At 40.9% G+C, this 23,601-nt stretch overlaps 3 protein-coding genes across 7 annotated transcripts; 1 reads left to right on the forward strand and 2 right to left on the reverse strand.

The window, feature by feature from the left end:
• Nucleotides 1-382: 382 nt before the first annotated feature.
• erap2 (endoplasmic reticulum aminopeptidase 2) lies at nt 383-8,668 on the reverse strand. The gene is made up of 22 exons (XM_055048925.1): nt 8,455-8,668; nt 8,169-8,246; nt 6,630-6,989; nt 6,336-6,522; nt 6,092-6,261; nt 5,875-6,013; nt 5,661-5,795; nt 5,433-5,553; nt 5,202-5,356; nt 4,997-5,110; nt 4,788-4,919; nt 4,478-4,609; nt 4,010-4,078; nt 3,756-3,931; nt 3,581-3,660; nt 3,310-3,493; nt 3,067-3,223; nt 2,798-2,982; nt 1,953-2,114; nt 1,272-1,412; nt 1,010-1,091; nt 383-724 (listed from the first exon to the last, which is right to left on the reverse strand). The coding sequence occupies exons 3-22, from the start codon at nt 6,797-6,799 to the stop codon at nt 578-580; spliced, it is 2,838 nt and encodes a 945-aa protein (XP_054904900.1). The 5' UTR covers nt 6,800-6,989; nt 8,169-8,246; nt 8,455-8,668; the 3' UTR covers nt 383-577.
• A 96-nt stretch (nt 8,669-8,764) lies between these two features.
• LOC129371987 (uncharacterized) lies at nt 8,765-11,300 on the forward strand. 5 transcript variants are annotated; one of them, XR_008607215.1, is made up of 5 exons: nt 8,765-8,886; nt 9,550-9,864; nt 9,913-9,975; nt 10,060-10,427; nt 10,901-11,300. XR_008607215.1 is itself a non-coding variant. In XM_055048927.1 (5 exons), exons 1-5 carry the CDS (start codon nt 8,832-8,834, stop codon nt 10,935-10,937), a joined length of 624 nt encoding a protein of 207 aa, XP_054904902.1. In that variant the 5' UTR covers nt 8,765-8,831; the 3' UTR covers nt 10,938-11,300. The 5 variants fall into 5 exon arrangements, 4 of the variants coding, with proteins under 4 accessions (XP_054904902.1, XP_054904904.1, XP_054904903.1 ...); XM_055048927.1 differs by having other exon boundaries at nt 10,060-10,165; nt 10,853-11,300; XM_055048929.1 differs by having other exon boundaries at nt 10,060-10,165.
• A 696-nt stretch (nt 11,301-11,996) lies between these two features.
• Nucleotides 11,997-22,690, reverse strand: rgmb (repulsive guidance molecule BMP co-receptor b). The gene is made up of 3 exons (XM_055048926.1): nt 22,121-22,690; nt 17,421-17,962; nt 11,997-14,365 (listed from the first exon to the last, which is right to left on the reverse strand). Exons 1-3 carry the CDS (start codon nt 22,236-22,238, stop codon nt 13,607-13,609), a joined length of 1,419 nt encoding a protein of 472 aa, XP_054904901.1. The 5' UTR covers nt 22,239-22,690; the 3' UTR covers nt 11,997-13,606.
• Between the last annotated feature and the right edge of the window lie 911 nt (nt 22,691-23,601).

The raw sequence follows: 23,601 nt of genomic DNA on the forward strand, positions 1-23,601 counted from the left end.
ATATTATCAGGGGGCGGAGCTAGAGCGACATACATACAGATGTACCAGAGTTACTGTATTTGGTTAGCATCTGCAGTGAGTTACAATCCATTTGCACCAAAACTATGCAACAATCTACCTCTCGTGGCAGGCAGGTTTGTTTACTAGGTAACTGTCAAAACTAAAGCTCAATACAGAATATAGTTTTTACACTTGTTTATGCTTAAGTTAACATAAATTTGATCATTTTTCATCTTTGAGCAGAACATAAATTGATATCATTCCTATTTTAGGCTAATATGTTTTTCAGTATAACTATTTTTATAGTTTTCATCTTTAATTTGAGTGCCTTTGCTTTTAAAAAAATCAACCCAGTTAAAACAACACAAAAAGATGCACCAAGTTGTAGAGAATACATTTATTGTCTAATTGTTAAACTTTGCTTTCTCTTTGAAACAAAATGTTCATGATACCCACAGCCTTTCATCTATCTTAGAACTCTTTTACTCTAACAAAAACATTCCAGGCATTTACAATTTCCCATTTACAAAAATTCTCAAAAATATTTTATGCTTTTTTCCCCCTCCCCACATAGCTGTCATTTCATCTGCTCATCCAGCCAGTTACTCAGCACTCCCAGGTTCCTCTGAACCCAGCGAATATTCTTTCGCACATTTTCCAGGGCCAGCTGTGTTGCTCTCAGCTGGGAGACCTGCTCTTTGATGGACTCAAAAAACAACTGCACCTAAGGGACAAAACACAAATAGAGACAAATTACTTAAATAAGTTATTTTTTACACCAAGTTTTCAGCTTAATTTATGTTCAAGAATTATATTCAAGACAGGCTCAACAAGTTCCAGCAAGGATCAGTCCAAGTAAATGCTTTCCCACAGAATGAACAACTCTAACTGGAATTACTTTGTATTTGAAGTCAATTTAATATGAAAATCTGCATAATAATAATAAAATAAAAAAATAATATTTAAAATAAAGTCACCACATTCTATAATATACAAAGATATAATTTACTTGAATGAGCTCCTCTGGAGATGAAAACTGCCCTGTGGTCCCAACAATCATGGTCCTGATGCATGTGGAGCCTAACTGAAACCTGTATTTAAGAAAAGGAGAAATGTGTCAGAAATCCAAAAACTAAGAACTAATACACTCAAGTCTGCTCCAGCAAATAATGGTCTGTACTGCAGATAGGTTTACACATCATTCATCTGAAATGGTTGATGGGCAACAAGCAGCTCCTAGAAAAAAACAAGAGAAAATGAGTCGTACTGACTTTTCAACCAATGTGTCCCAGTTCTGTTTGACAAAGTTCCAGGCGAGATAATGTCCCTTCGGATTACGGGCCACCATCCAAACAACATGAGACAGGTCCTGTGATCGGATCACTTCTCCTTCCAGACCCATTGCCAGCAGTCTGCAAAATAAATATACACAAGACCAGCATTTATGACACCAAGCCTTACTTAACGTTTGTGTATTCTAAAGCAGAGCTCCCCAACCCTGCTCCTCAGGGCTCACTGTCTTGCATGTTTTAGGTCAGGGGTTTTCAGCTTCAGGCCTTGAGGTCCTATATCCTGAATCAAATGACTGAATTACCTTTTTGGCATGCAGTTAGGTTCTCTGGAGTCCTGACGATCTAATTATATTATGTTTAGCTCTGTTTTAATGCAGAAACACATCTAAATGCTGTAGGACACCAAACCTCAAAATCTGGTTTTAGGTGTTTCCTTGTTGCTGCAGACAAGGCACACCATTAACGAGGTAATTCAATCATTTGAGGCCGGTTGTGCTGGAGCAGGAATATATCTAAGACATGCAGGACAATGGACCCTGATGATCAGGGTTCGAGTCCACTGATATAAACCAAAGTAGATGCACAGTGATAGGCATAGTTATTCTGCCACATGTTGACAGGACAGTTAAAAAAGCAAAGCAAGAAAAAGCCCTCCAGCACCTTTGCAGATTGTTTATGTCTTTGGTCGTTGCCAAAGCAAAGAGGATCTTATTTTTCTGGGCTTCAGAGAGGGAAATCTTGTATGCATTTAAGAGCGAAGTCCAGCCATAGTCATTCTGGGCTCCGACTGAGAACACCGTCTCTGCCACATCTGTAGGTAAGCTTTAGTGAACAAAAGCACAGACAGTTAAGTTAGAGACTGAAGTGACTTTAAATTTAACATGATTGTCAAGCAGAAGAAACTCAAACAGCCACTTGTTAATACTAATATATACAGAGTACCATATTTGAATGCAAATGTATCAACCTTAGAAGCAGTGGATATTGAGAAGCTGTGAGCCTAACAGGTGCAAATCCAGTCAGGTGAGAAGAAGAAGCTGAGGCTGCAATTATATGCAAAATTGGGCAATAAAAGATTGGAAGCCTGGTCCAATGAGTGTTAGATTTAGCTGAAATGTTCAATTTTAGAGCCGTAATTTGTCATGAACATGAAAGCATGTTGTTCTATGTTCCATTCTATCTTGTGTCAACTGTCAAGGTTGCCAACCTGAATATTGTTGCTGCCCATACCTTTTTAACACATTTACTGCACCATGTCACCACCCTTAAGCCTCACAAACTAACAACATGACATTAAGGTCATTGTGCTCCTGAGCCACAGCAGTCACCAGATCTCACTCCAATAGAGCACCTTTAGTGTTGGAAAAGGAGATTCACATCATGAATATGCAACCCACAAATGTGATAAGGTGCCATGTCAATATGGACCAAAATCACTGAGAAATGTTTAATGAAGCGAGTGGTGTGTATAGAACAGCATTTGTCGTAGTTCAACTATAACAGACTTTAATGTTCCGTTGGAATGGAGCCAGTCTTTGAAATGTTGGTTTGCACGCTCCAGACATGGTGGGTATTCCAGGTGACAAGCCAGAGACAGGACCTTCGACCTCAGGCGTCGCTCAGACACAGTGCCGCTGTCACTCCATGTCTGCTGGTCGATGACGGCACGGAAAAACTGCAGGATGTACGTCTGCTCAGAGACAGGAAAACAGTCACATTCACATAATGTTTAATGACAAAGTTTAGGAAATACTTTTATGTGTTGTTTTCTTACTTCCAGGTTTTTAGTTAAAATGGGCTCATCTCTCTTCTCGATAATGTGGTAGAAAACTTCCAGATAAGCCAGTCCTTCAAGGAGAGGCACTGTGTGTTTCTCAACTTGTAGATAACCAATCAGGTCCAAAGCTTTATTAAGTGGGAGATGCCCAGCTCTTTATGACAGAAAACAAACACTTTTAGTTTTTTTGCAAGCATACATTATTCTTATTATTTAAAATGTGCAAACTTTCTTCCTTACGTGACCAGCTGAAATGCATTGTGTATCAAGTGAGTCCTGTCCTTGTAGCTCAGAGCTGTGTGATTTTCCCGCAGTAGTTTAGCCATCACATCCCAACCATTATCAGCATAATGAACCACGTAATAACCAGTCATATCTGAGTTTATTTTCACCCAGCTGGCTTCTTCTCCAATGTGTACACTGTCTATATAAAAAAGAGCAAGTATTGAGTTATTACAAATGAAAGTTAAAAACAACAGAATTTGACATTGGATACTTTTTCATCTCCAACCTGTGGGAGAAGTCATCATATGTCTGTGGATGGTGGTGGAAATATCAGTCTTGTATGTCAGAGGAATATGCCACAGGAAGCTATTAAAAAAAGATGCATATAAACATCAAATTGTGATCATTTTACAAAACAAACTGAGAAGAGCACATTAAGCTACTACTAGTTATGAAGTTACCCTTGTTGCACAGCTTGCCACTCAGGATCAGAGGGAAGAACTGTCCTCAGAAATCGATCCTGCCGAAGAAGCAGTCGAGGCCCCTTCCTGGTTACAGTCACAAGAGGAATCCCTTTCTGTAAAGTCCAAGTGTTCATCATGGCTGTCAGGTTGAGGTGTTCCCCTGCAAACAGATACTGTAGGAGGACATAAACTGTCAGTTCTAGCGAACACAATATTGTGTAAATGATATAACATCAGGATGTTTTACTCACTGCATTCTTGGAGGCCTGGTCACTGTTGTAACAATGTGTGCCTGAGGTGAAGTCATCTTCTGAACATGTCTAAAACATTTATAAAGAAAGATTTTTTTTTTAAATATATGACTTTATATGATGTAATATTCTTAAATCACAACTGCTTTAATGTATGTACATATTGTCACTGATGCTGACAGCATATAGTGCACCACCTAAATTTCGAACTGATAAGAGCTGAGGAACACTGTGAGAAAGGTGTAAAGCAACCAAATTTGTAACATCAGCATGGCAAAGAAAATAAAGGTTAATTTGCAGTACACAAATCCTTTCCTCTATTCCTTTTTGTGATAAAATAAAACTTTGCCAATGCAAAAATAGCAGAACCCACAAGCCTTTCATTTTGACAATCACTGCATGTCTCTATAAAGCTGCTTGTTCACTAAGAGGCCCCTTAAACATACAAAAAGATTAATAAAAGAGTACATTGGCAAGACTGTCCCACAAGTCCTGATTGCGAGCATTTCCATAGCTGTACTTGCGGAGGTATCGGACTATCCCACTCTGAAACACTTCTTTGGTCAAGAAGTGTCGCAGCATGTGCAGGACACATGCTCCCTGACAGAAGACAGAGAAAGTGCTTGTTTTAGCCAACAATCATGAAATGATTTGTTCATGTTCTACAAACATATTATTTTTATGTTGCAAGATACAAAGAAGTCACTTTAATATCAACCAGCCACTATTTTAATACATAATATGGGACAAATATGTTATTCATGCACAGAGATCATACTTTGTCATAAGACACGGTGTCAAACATCTCCTTGATCTGGGTGGGGTTCTCTGCTGGGCTGGAGATAGGCCGAGAGGAGTTCAGGGAATCATGACCAACTGCTGCAAAACATGTGTGCAGTTGATACTCCTCCTGCCAAAACAAGAAAGCAATTAATCACAAACACCTCTCGGTGGCTTTCTACTGATTTATCTTTAAGTTATAAGTACCACTTTGAAGTCAGGGTAGGTGGCCTCCACAGAAATGTATTCCATGTATCTGGCAAATCCTTCATTCAGCCAGATATCATTCCACCAATCCATGGTCACCAAGTTCCCAAACCACTGCAGATAAGATGGATAATCTAAGCCCCTACTACTTAAAGGAAAGAGCAACTTTAAATTGAATTTGTTTTTGTCATTTTCATGGTTTCACCTGATGGGCAAGTTCATGACCAATTACCATTGTAACCCAGAGTTTATCAGAAATGGAGGATGTGAGGGGATCATAGAGAAGACTGGTCTCTCTATAGGTGGTCAGGCCCCAGTTCTCCATTGCACCAGACTGAAAATCTGGAATGGCAATCAGATCTGGAAGAGGAAAAAGTAAGCAATAAAGAACAAAAGTAACGGATCACAAATAAGAAAGGGGATTATTATTGGTTACCTTGTTTGGGCAATGGATAGCGAATGTTGAAGTACTCCTCATAGAAGTCCAGCATTTTAACAGCAACCTCCAAAGCATAGTGGGTTTGCATCCACTTCTCAGGCACAGCATAGATGGAAACCTACAATGAAATCAAAACCAACCTGTTGAACCAGACATTTCAAGGTTGAGACAGTTCAAGCAAAAAAAAAAAAAAAATGTGGAAGTAGGGTATAGAATCATGAAGACCTTCACTCCAGACGAAGTTGTTGCACTGACAGACTTGAAGTCACAAACGATGAAAGCTACAAGGTATGTGCTCATCGTTACGCTCGGGGCGAACTGATCTTCAAGAAGGTCACCATTCAGTTGTACTGTCTTGATCTGAAACCCAGGAGAACTTTGAGGTCTTTTTTTTCCATCAATCAACATCTGTGACATTTTTCAAAGATTCAGCACTCACTACTGGCATGTTGGAGAGAGAAATATACTCCGGGCTCCTTCTAATCCTCACAGAGAAATTGGCTTTGAAGCTTGGTTCATCAAAACAAGGAAATGCCATTCGGGCGCTTGTGGGTTCAAAGTGAGTGGAAGCCAGGTATCTGAAAACAGATTGTTGCAGACAGTGTGTGCCGGCTACGTTTTCCAACGATACTGAGAAACGGAAAACCTGTTCTCACCTGGTCTCGCTTTCACTGGTTTTGTAGACGCTTTTGTAGAAACCGTAAAATCCATCTGCTAGCTCTGCTTCAAACTCTATGTACAAGAAATACTTCTGGCCGCTGCTGAGAACCCTTGGAGAAAAAATGCCTATTTGCTCGTGGGAAGGGTTGTGAAGAACTGGAAGGACCTAAAATAGCAGAAGATTGTTAAGACGACAGGAGTTAGTAAATAAAATGTATCCTCCCTTATATTTCCACCTACCTGATCAGACAGATGATTAAGGGTCTGGTCTAAAATTGTGGCCTTTGAGATTTGAAGACCCTTGCTGTGTAATACAACCCAGTTTGTATTGTTCTGGACATCGATCTGGATCTGCACGGTGCCAGTGAAGCTGAGAGCTGTGAGGTTGGGGTGCAGAAGCAGGTGGTAGTGAAGAGGAACAATGTACCTGAGGCACAGAAACATGACAGCCAATTAGAGAGTGACTCAAAATACGGATATTTTGTTTTTTTCCCTCTGCTTCTGTAGTGTGGTGAAAGAAAATATAGAACCTACCTTGGCAGGCGAAGACGGCTCCAGGGGAAGGACAGATTGCCATCACCCGGAGGAGATGGTTCTGCCGTGGGACTGGGGGGACTCGCTACCTGCTGTGAGCTCTGAGAGGCCTGAGACCCAACCAGATGAATATTGAAAGCCAGCAGCACTAAAAGCCTGATTGGAATCATTGTTAAGGGAATGTTTGTGAACTAAATTTATTAAAATGATGCCAACCCGTTCGACAGGTCGACTACTTAGCTCTGAACTCATTTAATCATAACCCGAACACTGGAGTCAACCACGGTAAAGACCACCCAACATCAATGGTTGATGAAATGAAAATAAAATGGCTACTCCTCCGGGATTCTTCTCTTGAACCTGAAAGACACAAACAATGGAAGACAAAGTTAAATATATCTCTTGGTATCTGTGCATATATTACTTTGATTAATTTTACAAACCTCTCTTCTCCCACAGAGTCAGACTATTTTAGAGGAGGTTCAGTGAACTGAAATTAAGATTGTAAAGATATAAATAGCTACATTTATACACAAGTTTATGGAAAATGTATCAAACTGTTCTAGAGTAGGATACACTGTGGCAGAGCTCCTGCTCCATCAAAGAAAGAACAGAATTTATTTTGTTTTTCCTTCCTGCAGAAAACCCCCCCGGCTCAGTGTTTAAGTGTCCAGCTGTCTCTCTGTCCTTGTCAGAGACATTTACAAAGCTACTGCTGCCGTTAACTGTACACAGTCTTTCTTTCAAAAGAAATTCACTCATTCTGTTTTTGTCTATTGTGAGACATAGAGCATAGCTCTGTGTTGAAATTTATTCTACTGGAGAATACTTCCTGCTAAAAGGTGATGTTCCTCTCCACTGTCCCCACATATTTACCTCAGATTACTGTATGACCTGCCCTGGATTGTATCGTAAATTGGACTATGGCAATGGATTATATTGGAATAAATTAGGCAATTTTAATGTACCAAACTGTTTTTTTGTGTAAGACTGGATGTGACCTGGCCCGATTTGTCTTCAAGTGACATTACAAAAAACATAAACAAAACATAACTGTGGTGCCATGAACCTATGAGTATTAGATATTTTGTTTACTTTGGTCACTTGTGTAGCTATGAAACAAATTTCTGAGGGCCCAAAATAAGTAGACTAAATTATTCTCTTGGAGCAGGTGGGGGGAAAAAAACTGCTAAGAATAACTGGGCCGTACTGAGCACATGCTCAGATAATTATGGCACATAGAGCTCGGCTGAAATACAGACCACCACAGCTAGTCTCTTTCTTTACGAGATTCAAACAGGTGAGCAAAAACGAGCCATGTGGTCAGAAAGAAAGAAGATCACAGAGATCAGAGTGAAAAAGGTGACAGCAGGAAACAGTCTTAAAGCTGCACTGCACCAAACTCACTATTTAAAGCCATCAGTCACAACCTCTGAGATTCCCACAGCCTGAATGCATTTTCAGGATGGAGCTAGAACTCAACTCTGCTCCTGCTGCAGGAGATTTGTAGAATTACTAAAAAGAAAAAAGAAGCATTACCTCGATCAGTTTAGCTTCATCATGCTTCCTTGATGCTCCTGCTGCTCAGTTTCACTTTCTCTTCTAAAATGCCGCCCACTGAAAATAAAAGAACCGCTTATATGAGTGTGTGGTTGTGAGAGGGAAGAGACAGAGGCGTTTTAGATGTGAGGATATAGGCGACAATATTTTCTTATAAGTTTAAAAATATTGTGGAAAATAGACAAATTAATTACGTGTTCATACTTATTGCTTTACAGACCTGTGTATGCGTGTGTGTGTGCAGGTGTTGCTGATATTATCTCACCTCAGATGTAACAGCCAAACGCAGGCGGTTGTCCAGGTGTTTCAATATTATTCCTAATGCCTTCACCTCACTTTGCTGTAGCTTAATGAATCCTAACGCAGTGTGACACGTTTAACTTGTGTTATATTGTCTTTCTCCCTTCCTCGGTCTGTGTTTCTGGGTGTTTGTGGGTGTTGGGGTGTGTTGGGACGGTGCACGGAGTTTCCATTGTTAGTATAAGGTCACAACAATGAGACATGCCAATCCCCCACAATGCAACGCTCCTGGCAAAGCCCTCTTTTAATGCACGCGCTCACAAGGCACACAAACACGCACTAACTCACGCATACAGAAAACTGAGCAGGGCTCATAAACGTCAGATTGACTACAGGTTAGAAATGACTGAGCCACCCAGGGGACTCATTTATCTTCACATCATATATTTATGGACAGGTAAGACCTTTAACTATCCTCTTTATGTAGTGAACAAGAACATATATATTTATGTATACAATGTGTTTTTGCAGAAATATGTATTGCTGCTTATTTTATGCTACATTATTAACAGCATTATTTAGCTAATTCAAAACTGTGTTTTGTGCATCTTATTTTTAGATTTTCAGATGCTTTTAATGGTGTTTTAATGGTTTTCAAAATGATTATTTGGTTCTATTTGTTTAATAGAGTTGTTATCCCAAAGTCAGAACAAAGAGTTGTGGTGAGGTATCATTGTTGGGGAACAGCCACTGACTTATTTATTTTGGCTTGGTGTTTAGCGTTACTTATTTAAATAAAAATATCATAATTTAACCTTCACTTAGTCCAATAATATCGCAAGTTTTTTTTTTATCTCTTGCTTTGAATTTCTACTGATTTTTCACTTTTTTTTCTGTACCCCTTTTCTTCTATTGTGATTGATTTACTCATTTTATCACTTGTGAGGCTCTTTGTCAATCCTTGTTTTTTGCTCTACAAAAACTATTAATTAATTAATTTCTTCATTTATGCAATTGAGGAACATTCTTTGAGCATGTGCCATTCATCCCTGAAACTTCCTTTATCTTTCTTGTTGTATTTTAGTTTACTTTTGACCTATCTGATCTTTTCCTGCCTCAGGTGGGGTGGAGGGCACTGTGCTGGCTTCTCTGGCCCCTCCAGTCCATCTCTCCGGGGAGAGGCTTGGCCTGACACTGCTGGTCTGTGTGGTGAATGACTTCAGGAGAGGTCACCTGGAGATCAGCTGGAGGTCAGCCTCTGATGAGGAGTACACCAACATCACGCCATACAACGGCGCAGTAACCAGGAAGCATCGCGGCCACAGCGCTGTGGCGATGATCACGGTTGTCACCAGCAACTGGCCGTCCTACAGCTGCTCTGTGCGCCGCAAGAAACACTCAAAAGCCAAAAAAAGACACCGCATCACCTCAGCAGGTAATTCTTGAGTTGTCATAAACTTAGTGCAACAACACTTTGAGTTAGTTTCCAAATCTTTTATTCCTAAAGGTGAAGATGAAATGTGCGACAGTGATGAAGAGACAGAAGGTAAAACATCGAGAAAGGTTCTCACTGATAATTTGCTGGTGTGCTAAGCAGATTCAACATGTTTACGTCTGGTTTGATCTCCAGATGTTACTGTGAGGACGAACGCGGTGGTTGTGCTGTATATGCGGCTCCTTCTGATGAAGATAATAGTCTTTGATGCACTAATGACTATTTATCTTGTTGTTAAGTGGTAAGAGTGAGTCACTAAACAGGACACTATAACATTAGTTTTCATAAGAAGTACATCACATTTAATGTAAAAGAGTAGACAATTTAATCAGTGAATTCAATAATGGCCAAACTCATCAGTTTGACAGGTTTTGTAATCTAAAAGTGCATTCTGTTGTATGCAAGAAGGTCCCAGCACCCATTCATTCATGTATTTATTCTGATTTTTTTTTTACGTTGTTAGATCCAAATATGTCCGATTCCTGCAGCTGGGACACTGGCAGGTAGTTTTGCTTTGACATAGTAGATGAAAGCAATGGCGAATCAAAACAGCAGATCTCAAAGTTTCGGCTTCATTTATGAACATTTGACCATTTTAACAATTGAGTATCTCCACTGCATTTGGTCTGGTCGATTTAGAAAATAATTCAAATAAAGCATCTGAATTAGTATCTTAATTTGTTTTGCCCTTTTATGTAATGTTTCAATGGTTTAATTCAACTGTAGCCAAACTTTATCGTTTTTTTACAGTAACCCACCTGAAATTAAGTGTTATTTACTGGCTAATTTAGTGATTTATTGCCTCTAAAAGGCTGCTGTAATAATTTTCAAAATGCCAACAAAACCTAGAATGTTTATTTATGAAGAGATAAAGAGAAACCACTTAGTCTCTGTGCTAATCCAGGTGTGAATTATATTTGTTTTTCAGGATGAAGAGAAAAAAAATCTCAACAAAAATATTTCCAATTTTTTTTAGATATGTGGAAAAGAAGAACTTTGGATACAGAACATGATGCTGAAAAGAAACCAGAGCAACTGAGGCTCTTTCTTTTGTCAACTCTGAGATGATTTCTACGCATAAAGAAGAAAGGAGCGCTCCATCTCTTTATGGCTGGCTTCACAAAGACAGTTTACCGGGAGTTTTGGGGAAAGCTACAGGAACAAAAGAAGTAATCCTCTGGAGTTTACTGCTTTGAATTGGTAGTGGCGCCTTTTTTTCTTTTCTCATCCCAGGTGTTTTTGACTGTGACAGTTGAAATGAGAGCCTGTATCTGTGAGGCCAAGTCTGATGGTATCTGATCAAAACATAACCTCACACAGGTGGATCAATGCCTGCATTTTTTGTGTGCTTTTCAAGATGTGTGTGGAGCTCCTGAGTCTAGTTTTAATAAGACACAAGATATGAAAAAACATGTTAACAATTAATAAGTAGAAATGAATGGAATTTCTGTTTAACTTTGAGACGCTTTAATTACAAAAAATTCAATGTATTTTCATATTTTGTAAAAATTACACCAGGAAACATATGTCTGAAATGTTTGGTGTACTCTACTGTTTGTGCATTTTTTCCAAAAGCATGATTATGTTTTAAGCTATTGTAGCACTGGCTATAAGTTTAGAGTGTAGAGATCTTAGACTGTAAGATCCCACTCAAGAAAATAACTTTGGACTTAGTCTAGTATGTGTTCCTTGATCATTTTTAAGTTTTGTGTAATTCCGTTTTATTCAATATCTTGCAGTTTAATGAACAGTGACTTAACTTTTAAAATGTGTTTTAGATAATTACTCTTCCAGGACTGCAGAAGAAACTGGCAATTAAATCTAAATATGTCACATTTACCTGATGGACTGCAGAAGTTTTGTTTATTTTGACATTAACAACCAGTTCAGCAGCCTTCTGCTACTGATTTTATTGTTCAAATTTATATATATTAAATAATGCATGACTGTTTTGACTGTATCATATTTAAATAAAAGACCAGCACACATTGTTTCTTCCTTTCTTTTAGTTTTTTGAGCGCTCTTAGTAACACACTGACGTAGCAAGGGAGTACCACTAGGTGGCAGCACAATCACATCTGACATTTTATTTAAATAATTATCCAACATCAAGAATATGGAGCTTAACATCCTCTACAGGACACTACGTTCATAAATAAGTTAAGGTATTTCAACACTGACCAGTCACTCTTCACCAAACCGACACTCACATGAAGAAAGGAGTTCACACAATGGCTAAAACTAAAGCAGACTGAACAAACTGGGAATAAATATACAGAATGTTAAATTTTCGATGGGGCAGAAAATTCTACAAGGCATTGATTCGCACATCACAGTGCTTACACAGACACATTTCATGATCTGAAGATCCTTGAAATACCTCCAGTATTTTGCTTTTATCCCAATATGAAGCATCTTGTATAAACTGGTTTACCAAGTTTTAGAAAGAGAGGGGATGAAGGTGCTGGTTTGGTGGGGAGTCATGATTCATGTGTACATATAAAATGCCATTTGTCTTTGGTAAAAATCATAACAAAAACGTGCAGTGCACCATAATGCAGTCTGTATTTTCCTGTGACAAATGTCAATCTCTGGTACATGATAGGGCCTTTACTGGAACTATTAATAATCTTACTGGTTCCTTTCCAGGAATCTATCAAGTACCCCGAGCATCACTTAGCCTGCTTTCTGAAACTTACTCTGGATGTTTTGTGGAGAACACCAATAAGTCTCCTCATAATATAGCTAAGTTGTAAAAGTAAGTTTCAGAAAAAAAACTTGCAAGAGGAAATTGCAGGAAAGTATCAGGTAAATCCTTGGAATCCTAAAAGAAATTTGAAGATAGGTACTTAATAAGTTCCAGAAAGTACACTTTGAGTTCTTGGAAAGTTTTTGGGAAAGTGCTAGACAAGTTCCAAGAAAGTTCTGAAAGGTAAGTTCTTACTTACAGGAAAGTACAAGCTGTTTTATGTAGTGCGATTAAACAAAAAAAAACACACACACAAGCACACACATACACAGCTGGGATCAAATAACAAACAAGTAGTACTGATGGTATTTGCTGCAACAACAGACCTAATACATTCAACAGAAAAGCTCACATTAAATGACTTTAGATGAGATGCCGACTGACCAAGATCAGCTGCTGGAAGAATGGTTCATTTTAGCATCATTGGCAGCTCCTTCAATTCAATTCATTCTGAGAGGAGCCAAAAAAAGAAAAAAAAATCAAACCAAAAAAGAAACAACCAATACTTGAATAGTTATTGGTTCTCAGTGAAAAAGAAAACAAACACTGACTGGCATTGTGTAAAAAATGTTAAAATAAAGTGCTTTGGTTAAAAACAAACCTCCTCTGACTGAGGTATTTAAAAAAAAAAGGTCACATAAAATTACATAAACAAAACAGTCTATACACGATCACACTGTGCACTTAAGGAAGAAAAATTAACTATTTACAGATGATTCACCCACACAGAAACGTTTTTCTCATTGTCAGTTGCATTCGATGATTCGGACTCTGCCAGGTGAAGTGCAGGTAGTACTGCCAGGCTTCCCCGTGCTGCTTTTTTCTGTGTCAGTGCTCAGTATCAGTGCTCAGCTCACCAAATCCTCTCTAAGCTCCTTTTGTAGTGTACATACTCGGGCCTACATGCATTCAGGCTCACAGGAACTGCCATTCTCACATGAATACAATGCTCAGCGCACACAGCAGGAGCAGAGCGAGCTTTTTGATAAGCTGAGAGTCTGAGTGGAAGTAAGAGGCTGCAGAGCCGCGGGGGTATATCCTCCATCTGTCCCGGTGGGGATGAAGGCTCTCCATGTCCTTCTGGGCGCTGTGTGCAGCTAATGTGAAGTTAGCATCTCCAGTCGTCAGGAGATCAAACACACAAGAGTGGAAGTAAATGTCCAGGACTTCCAGCTGCTCGCTGCAGCGCTCCTTTGCCCCGTCCAAGGCAAAAACATGTGTGGCACCATGGGGGTATGCTTGGGTCTGTGAAGCGTAGCTGGGCCGGTGCAGCTGCTGTTGCTGCAGGCCGAATGCAGGTGGAGAAAGCGGCAAAGGGAGGTGTCCTGCCTGGTCGATGCGCTCGCTGCTGGGGCAGCCGTTCAGGCAGAGCTGCAGGTCCTGGGTGTCGTCGTAGGCCTGAGCCAGCTCCTCTGGGATCCGCACGGCCAATGTCAGGTAGCGCCCGAGCTGGCGAATGATTACAGTCACACCAATGTAGCCGGCATGCAGCTCCACGTGACGCCCAGGGCTGCGTTCAGAGATCCACAGAGCCCGGACCTTCCCGGCCACACCGTCAGCCCCGAAGGAGGTGTGGATGGGGTCTCCGCTGCTCACCGTTCCATCGTCAAAGGCAGCAGGGAGGCTGTCTGTGACGGCCTGGTAGACCCTCTGGTCTGTGCAGCCCTCATAAGGCTTGAAGATGATGGTGATCTACAGTGAGAAACAGGAGGGAAATAGTTTGCATTGTCAAGATTCAGAATCAGAGGGACAAATATGAGAAGGAGTCATTCCTGTCAAATCATTCTACAATGTGACTGGTAACTAAGCTGAGTTCTCTGGTAAGGCCACCTGCTCTGCAACAGCAGTGGTTGGGAGCAGGAAGGCAATAAGGATTTAGAATATTATCACAATATTTTGTGATACTATTCTGATAGTGATAAAGATTTAAAAAATATTATTTATTTATTACTTAGAACTGTATTTCTGTGACGGCATGGCACAGGATTAAAGCAGCACAAACACTAATGTATTTGAAAAATATTTGCGTTTGAAATAGGCTTCCTCTGGACGCCAGATGCTGTAAAAAGTATGTTTTATATCAGTGAACTCCACACAGAAACTGCATTTATCCATAATATCGGACATATTGATACTCTCATGGAACTAATAGCGGAGAAAATGGTAAAAAATAATATTTTCTATCATACTCTTAGTTTTTTATTTATTCCATTTACCATTCTTATTTGAAATTCATCATGACAACAATAAACCTTAATTGTCTCCATGGTAAAAAAAAAAAAAAGTTCATAAATGATAAACGATGCGATATGAAACAATATCATACGCTATGATATGCTACAATACGATAAATGCCACCCAAAGGTCATTTCAACTGTTTCCGTTTTTCCACATGTTTTTTGGTTCTTTTTCACCAACCAAGTTACCGGTAATTGAATCCAACAGATGAGGCATATTGTACCAGATTTACTGATTTCCTGTAATTTACTCAAAGGCTTCAACTGGAAAACGCGGATGTTTGCCACAAGAAAATGATGTCAATGAGCAGTAGATTGTTTAGAGTTTGGTTTGATCGGGGGTCATAATCTGTTAAAATGAATAGGATTAGAGAGTGTTGAGACTGAGCATTGTAGTCACAATTTTACTCTGTAATTCCTGAAAATGTGTAACTAAAATAAAAAATTAGCAGAGGCTCACAGACACAAAATGGAAGTAGAGAGCAGTGAAATAGCAGAACATACATACAAAATGGTCAAAGGTCAAAATGCCCTGAGCTCGTCCAGCTTGGCAGCGATTGACATCAAGCTGAAGAAAAGTCTTAAATTTCCTGTTTAATATAAACATGAATCAGGTCAAAGAATTTGTTACTGTAAATTCTTACTGTCAAAAATTTATTTGGTACAAATTTGCTAAGTCTTTCTTTCATTTTTTTGATTGTGTCTGTTTATTAGTTTTTAACAGAATAAAATTAGTTTAAAATATTTTTGAACTAATCAAATCAAAACCTAAAAATATTCTAAATGTTGGGTTCGATTTGGCATTGATCACTCAACTGAGGAAAAACGAATCCATAGGCAGCGAGCCACGATCATCTCACAATATTTCAGGAGCGACGTGATGAGTATCTAACAAGTTGTAATTTGACACAGCTATGAAAACATGCTGACACATGAACACACACACTCCAGGGGCGTGCAGACACAGCGGTGGATACTGGGTGTGGTGTGTGCGCATTACGGTTAGCTCCGGCATCATAGTTCCGGTGAATGGCTGCTTTGTTCACATGACAGCCGTGAGGAATGAGGCCTGGCCGCCCATTAAGCCTGGAGGGCTGTTGATGTGGGTGCATGTGAAAGTGTGTGTTTGTGTGTGTGTGTGCGAGTCTAATAGTCGTGACTAATAACTCGCCCCACCTCTGACACAAGGTCAAACCTTTAGCTGCGAAGTGTAGAAAACCTGGTTTTGCTCTCTCTGCATAGCCGAGTGTGTGCCACGCTGTTGGCGAATAAGTGTGCGCGCGTGTGCTTTAATAATTAAAGCTATCCACTAAGCTAGAGAGGGCAAATCATCAGGGGAAACATCAACATTGCTTCTTTAACACCACAAAGATCACCTTGTGCAGCTCCTCCTCCGTGCAGTGCTGTGCACAGACGTGTGTACGTAAATCTTTGCTGTTGCACAGAGACCTTTTAACACACACAGAGCTGACTGCTGACTGCAAGAAGTGCTACTTATGAACTTATAGAGCCCGTATTTCCTTACATAGACACACAAATGCTTCCAAATGCGCTTGTAAGTAAACAGTGGCTCCTTTCACGCATCTCATTCCGCCAAATTAGCGGTCAGGCTATATGCAGCCGTTAACCAAGTTAGGTTTGCTGCACTGCTGCAGTCACAAGAGGCGGTCACAAGATCGAGGCCATTTGCTTTGCACCTGTGTGCCTATGAAAGCCAGAGACACACAAAGGGAGTCTGGAAGAGAGCTAAGTAGAGCAAGGGTGTTTTCTGGTTTCCCACTGATAAGATTTCTTATTGTGTGGCAAAGAAACATGACAAATAAAAAGAAACACACCGAGAAAAAAACGATGTCAGCCTCACTTTCTTAGTATTTTTTTTCTCTAAATACCAGGATATTACAGATGCATAGAATTAGGTTTGAGCTGGAAATAAAAAAATCCCATCTTTTTCTAACAGACTCTATTATGTACTCTTCAGTGTGGGCACTGCTACTGAGGGGAGAACACTCAAATTTACCCATTTTCAATATTAAGACAAAGATGTAAGATGCTAATTTAAAGGAAGTTGAAGCTCATTTAGGTTGCTAGAGAACTAAAGAGTGAACAAGAATAGAAGTAAATTGTGTTATGAAAAAGTTGCTCTGTTTATCTTTTTTTATTTCAACATCAAGCTAGGCTAAGGGAGTCTGTTTATACAACACTTGGAAATGTTGGAGCCCTTTTTGGAGCCGTAGCTAATATCGCAGTGCTAGCAGAAGATGCTAAACACAATTTGAAATACTAACCCTGTAATCACTTTGTCTTTGTCGTCAAATATTTGTTAGCACTCTTTTACAAAACTGTTGTCTCCGGCAAAAAGTGTGACACTGTGTCTGCTCCCGATATAAATAATTAATGCTGATGGCAGGAAGGCTGGAACAAAAATTTGCTGGAGAAATCAGAACTATCTAACATTTAATGGTCAAAGGAACAAAAAAATCTGAAGAAAAACACACAAGTCAGTTTCTCACCTTGTTGGTTGCAGTTGCACTGGAGCCAGGAACCACAGGAACATTAGTGACCTGAACTGACAGATAGTCATTATCAATAAGAGGCCACGCACCCTCCACCTTACAGGTCTGGAAGCTGTCCTTAAACGTTCTCAGATGCGGGTCTCCAAACAGCCCACAGAACAAGTACCCGGGCCGAGAGCGGCTGTGACCATGGCCGTGAGAGTGGGTGTGGGAGTGGGAGTGTGTGTGGGTGTGCTGGGTGCGGCTGTGATAGTTGCAGGGCTCCAGAAGAATCTCGGGGTGCGCTGAGGGAGTTGGACCATCTCTGGAGCAGCTCCTCTGACTCATGAGGTCTGAGATGCCCAGGAGGGCAGAATGGAAAACCAGGTTTCCCCGGCAGGCTTTGGCTGTCCTTTGGGTGCAGGCTGAGTACGCGCGAAGAGCCTTGCAGAACTCGGTATCAAAGCCATCCACAGCGGGCGTCAGGTGGGAGGTCAGGGACACAAAGTCGGTGGTGCACTTCTGGATCCGACACTGGGGGGTAGCCACTTGACACTGACCTGAACGGGACAAACAAAGAGAGTCAGAGGTACCCTTTGAAATACAAAATGAATATGGTTGCATTAGCGAGCCAACCATACATGTCTGAGTCTTTGATCTTAGACTCGCAATGCTCTACAGTGTTACAGTCCAACCCAATAAAAGAAGAAAAAGAACCAGCAGCCAATTAAAAGTCTTGATCAATCAGCACTGCCGCTTTGTGAGTGCAATAAACCTGAAGTGTAATAAACCAAAGAGCGCCCAGACAGGAACGATGAAGCAACTTCATTCCAGTAGTGAGATAATACTGCCTGGAGAGCCAAGAAGCGTTTAAAACAGTTTCTCAGAGAGATGGAGCAGAAAAGAGTTGGTATGATGCATGTACAAAGCTTTGCAAAAATATTCCTAACCCCAGAACTTTTTGCACATTTTGTCACACTAACCATAAATTGTAATGTAAATATGATAGAACAACAAAAAAAAGTGTTTTCTTTTGAGTGTGGGAAAGAAAGAAAAATAATTTCTGTAAACTATTTACAAATAAAAATCTGACAGGAGACCATGCAGCTAAGAAACCTACGGCAACTCTGGAAGAGCTGCAGAGATCTTCAGCTCAAGTAGGAACGACTATTGGTTATGAACTTCATAAACAGAGCCATAAGTAGGAGTTTGAAAATGACAGATGTTAAAAGAAAGCAATAAAAAATCAGTTTTGAACTTTGCGCTAGGCTAAGTTCTAACAACAGTGCTCTTATCAAAGGAGACAGAAATGGAGTTTACCGACCTCGGGCCCAACACTGAACATCACCTTAAACACATCATTGCCATCTTGTAACATGGAGGAGGGAGGATTATGCTGTCGGGAGACATTCAGCAAGTTGATAGGAGCTTGAATTAACTAATCTGGGAAGGATACCATCGAGTTCACCTTACACTGGCACTAAACATACAGGGTTAGAATGGCATAATCAAAGCCTAGACCTAAGTCTAATTCAGACTACTGCAGAAAACTTGAGATTATTCAAGCATAGGTGGTGATTGTCCATCATTTAGAAACTCAAAAGGAATTTATTTGAGCCCATATGTTCATCAGTCATGTAGATTTTGGACAACTTTTCAACAGAAATCTGAAAAATATGGGCCAGTTTTATAGTATATGTGAAGATACACCATATAAGTTTAATAGTTGTATCATTTTCCTTCTTCTGTACAATTTAGGTGCTAATTTGTGCTGGCCAGCCACATAAATATTCCAATAAAACACTCAAGTTTGTGGCCATAACGTGACAAATTGCAAAAACGTTCAAGCGGAATGAATGCCATGTATTGTCATAATTTATTGAAACTTTGATAAGTTGTGTGTTTGCAACCCTCACTTTAAAAAGAATAAACACATGATCAAAAATTCACCATCACACCACCGGGAACTGATTTCTTGGTCTGAAATTGTCCATGATTTTATATCTGTTTCCACATTTCCAAGTGGAACGGGGGTCAAAACAGCCTTTTGTATCGCTGATCATCAGATGTACAGAGAGAGTTAGAGCCAGAGAGAGATTAGAGACCAGACCTAATGCATCAGTCACGGCGTGCTCCTATTAGATTAGCCCGGGGAGAAAGAGAGGGAGAGGGAGGCGAGAGAGGGGGCCGGCTGCACACAAACACAAGCAGTGATCAGAAAAAAAAAAAAATGGTGGTATGACTCTGATATCTGAGCAAAGGAAGAAAAAAAACAGGCAAAAATAGGCACCCTTTATCAGTTCCACACAGATATTATTCCTCATAAGTAGAAAAATCCACAATCTCCACAGATTGTGGACGTGTGAAGCACTTGTGTCCCACCATGTGAGGGCAGTGCTGCTCCGAGTTTAAGCGATTTAAAATCAAGAGTACAGATGCAGAGCCCCCACTCACAGCAGGCTTCAGAATCTCTCCCCTGCCTGTTAAATACCGACACCAACCCTGAGATATGCCCGCACGTACACGCACAGACTGCACAGACCGTCTGAGCACTGAGGCTGCATTGTGTCTGCCCAAACGCCTGCCTGCCTTCTTTTTCCTCCTATCAGACCTGCAGCACCCGCAAGGGGTCCAGGGCGACGGAGTTCAGTCTCATTCAGATGGTTTAAGGTTTGGAAGATCTGATAAATGAACGCTAAAGCGTTTTTTCCGGCAAAGAAGGCCGCTTGTTCTGCAGCTCAAACTTCTGCCTTTAGACGTGTTTTGTGTAGCTTTTAGACCTGAAAACGACCATGTCCAGGTTTATTAAAAACCACAGCATTTAAAGTCAGGTGTGGTAAGCCTGACTAATCAACTCCAAACATTTTTCTACTGTAAATCTTAATAAAAAACACTTCCAAACTTTACTCTGGAACCATAATTTTACATTATTACATTTAAACTGAAGGGAAAATAATCTTTTATTGTTTATTCCATTAACTCAATCTTTGAAACATGTCTGTTTCAAAGATTGAAACAGACATGAAGCCTCTCCAGAAAAGTTTGCACCAGTTTCAAATGAGTCACTGAAGCGCCGTCGTTGGATTTCCATAAGGAGATTTTCATGTGATAATTAAATATGTTCCGTCTATCTATGGTTACTTATTAAAGAGAATTATCTTATCTTTGCTCTCAGGGGATTCTCGTAATCTTATTAGGTATTCATAGCGGTTCTTTCAAAAGAAAAGCCAATCTATGCATATAAATAGGGAACTTACGCCAAAGCCAGTAAAGGTGGTGAATACTGAAAAGGCTTAGAAATGTTATTAAGAGGAGAATAAAGAAACCATGTAAGGATCTCATGTGTTCAGAGGCTTGTTCGTATTATCCTCCTGCAACACAGTTTCTAACAAAGGCACAATAGGAGTCAGAACCTTCTGCAGAATGATACCCATATCTCTATATTTCTATTATTTTCAATTTTCTTCTTTATGTTTTCTATTATTGCACTTGGCCCGGCTGCAGGTCACCAGCTCCCTGCATCCCGAGGCCGCTTCTCCACCATCAGACAGAGGTCAGGAGACCCAGACTTAAATTTATTTATCTGTTCTTTGTCTCCTAACCTTTTCTGAGCTGCAGAGATGAGATAAAAAACTGATCTGCTGGGATTCTCTCTTGGCTGAAGGAACAGCTTGTGAAGTGCTTATTGATCACCTTGTTGTGAGCAGTCGCTCACGTTCTCTTCTAGCACGCACTCACCTAAACCCCGCCAACAAAAGCTCCCACTAATCCAGACGTTCATTGCTTTCCTGTGCAAACACTCGCACAGCTGTCAGCCGATGACATATGTCTCGACGAAAACAGCACAAACAAAACATTATTCACACCTTTTAGCAAATAAACCGCTCTGTTTGTCTCGCTAAACCAAATAATACACATTCTTTCCTGGTGAGGCATGTGCGGCAGGAGGTGCCGAGAGGGTTTTCAAGCAAGCTGGGCTCTGTGGGCTCCACAGGGCTGAGTGTGTGTGCAGAGAGAGAGAGTGGGGGATTGTCCCGCTGCCGAGGAGTGTTAAACTATATGCAGGAGGTGTGATTGGCCATAAAATAGCCAAAACAATCTCTGCACACACACAGATTAAAATCCAGGGCAAAAGGCAAGATTGTGGCGAACACTCGATTCTGAGCTCAAATATGTGCAAATTAAACACTTTCTACAGTCAAAGATTAACTTTAAATATAATAAGGAGAAACTAAATGAACCTTTGATTACTTTTTATGCTTTCTTCTCCAATCTAGAATTAAACACCACTTTGCTGTGTTTTCGTTTTGTGTCCAGCAACACTGCAGACTGAGTGTTAACTTGGATTTCAATACATCTGTTATGCATGGGCAGCAGTAGAGGTAGCAGCCCTCTCTTCCCCTCCTCCATGAGCCATTAAGGGGTAGACAGGAGAATGACGGCCCAGGAGAGAGGAGGAGAAACTCGATCCGGGCTCAGACTGCTGCACTGCCGCTTTGGAGAGAGCCTTTGTCAGGCAGTAGTTGTGCTGGGCCCCGACGCACAGCGCTTACAAACACTTAATAACTCACAGATTACCGGAAGTCTTAATGAAGCACGGAGTGAAACGAAGTGCTATGACGTGAAGTCGCCTACAAAAACAGCGAAGTGCGCATGTGGGGTGTGAAATGACAAGATTCGGCGCGGGTTTGACCTAAAGCTCGGAGAGGGTCAGTTACCTAAGTGAGCGCCGCAGCAGAGACCGACGATCAGCAGCAGCAGCGGCCGGAAGCGGCGCGCCGCAGACGGGGAAGCGAGGCGCTCAGCCCCGCGGTAACAGCATCCGGCTCTCCCCATCCCCGTCCATGCAGGGCCAGGAGGGGAGAGTGGACAGAGTCCCAGGGAGCGGGGACGGGTGGTGTCCAGGCCTCTTCGCCTCCTCTTCTGCCTCTTCTTCCTCACTCTTGTCTGAGTCCTCTCCTTCGCTGGTGCGTAGGGGCATTAAAGCGCAGCTGCTCCGCGGAATGCAGGGCGGAGGAGGAGGAGGAGGAAAAGGAGAAGGCTGAAGGAGGAAAAAAAGGAAAGAAAGAAAACAAAGTGCGAAGTCACTTTCCTCCGACGACACTTTTACTTTTCTCCGAGCTTCCACGTGTTTTCGGAGCGCTCGCTGGCTCCGACTTTGTCTCTGATTATGATCGCTCTCTCTCCTCTCCGACACCCAACAATCACATCTCTCCCTCCCCTCATCAAACAGGGATTTCTCCTCCACTCTCTTCACTCCCCTTTCACTTTCTCCTCCTTCTCTTCCTCCCCTCCGGCTCTCCCAACAAATCAATACAGAATCAACCAAACCCTGCTGGCGGAAAACCCGCCCACCCCGAGACAAGAGGAGACAACTTTCACAGGAGACAACCGTAACGCAACAAGGAGAACTGTTCGGGACATCACCGAACAGTTCATTTCTTCAACTGCAACACCAAAAACCCAAATGGTACCCTGTGATTAATTTCAGGGTCATTTCCGTTAATATCAATGTAACAGAACAAGACTTTTAATAGAGAAGACGTCAACCTGCTGAATGTGTCTCTTGTGTTCCTCCTCTTCTCCACGGTTCCTCTGTGGTTTGAGGGTCAAGTGAGTTTGTTAGGCCAGTCAGGCACAAGGGCATTGAAGCAGGTAGTTTTTGGCAAAGGGAGCAGGTGCCAAGTCCTAGTGGAAAATGAAAACAGCATCTCCAAAAGTCTCTCAGAACAGTTTGAAGAAGCGTGGCCTCATCTCTCATAACAGAACTGATCAAGTTTGTTTCTAAGCACCGTTTTTTGCTTCGCCCTCAGATTTTATCAGGGCTTTGTGACGGCCACTTGTAGAGATAGATTTAGTTTTCTTTGAGCTGCTTTCTAACTTGGTATTATTGTACTGGAGTAATTAATTGTTCATGATGAAGAGCCATCCTCAACATCCTGGCTGATGTCTTGACAGGTTGCTTCAATGTTGCAATATAATCTTCTTTACTCCAGGTACAAAATCTTAAAAACTTAATTATTTCTCTATCTGTCTAATTGGTTCAGCTCTGATGACATTTATTTAAGATAATGTATTCCTATTTGAATAATAATCTGCTTTACAGCTTTTATGTATTTATGGAGCCAAATAAGTTCACTTGTTTACTTTTAGATCCCTAAGAACATAATTTTATATTTTAGTTTGTTGATTAAATCAT

The sequence above is a fragment of the Poeciliopsis prolifica genome, unplaced genomic scaffold (genome assembly GCF_027474105.1).
Source record: "Poeciliopsis prolifica strain line A6 unplaced genomic scaffold, Auburn_PproV2 SCAFFOLD028, whole genome shotgun sequence".
NCBI classification, from domain to species: Eukaryota; Metazoa; Chordata; class Actinopteri; order Cyprinodontiformes; family Poeciliidae; genus Poeciliopsis; species Poeciliopsis prolifica.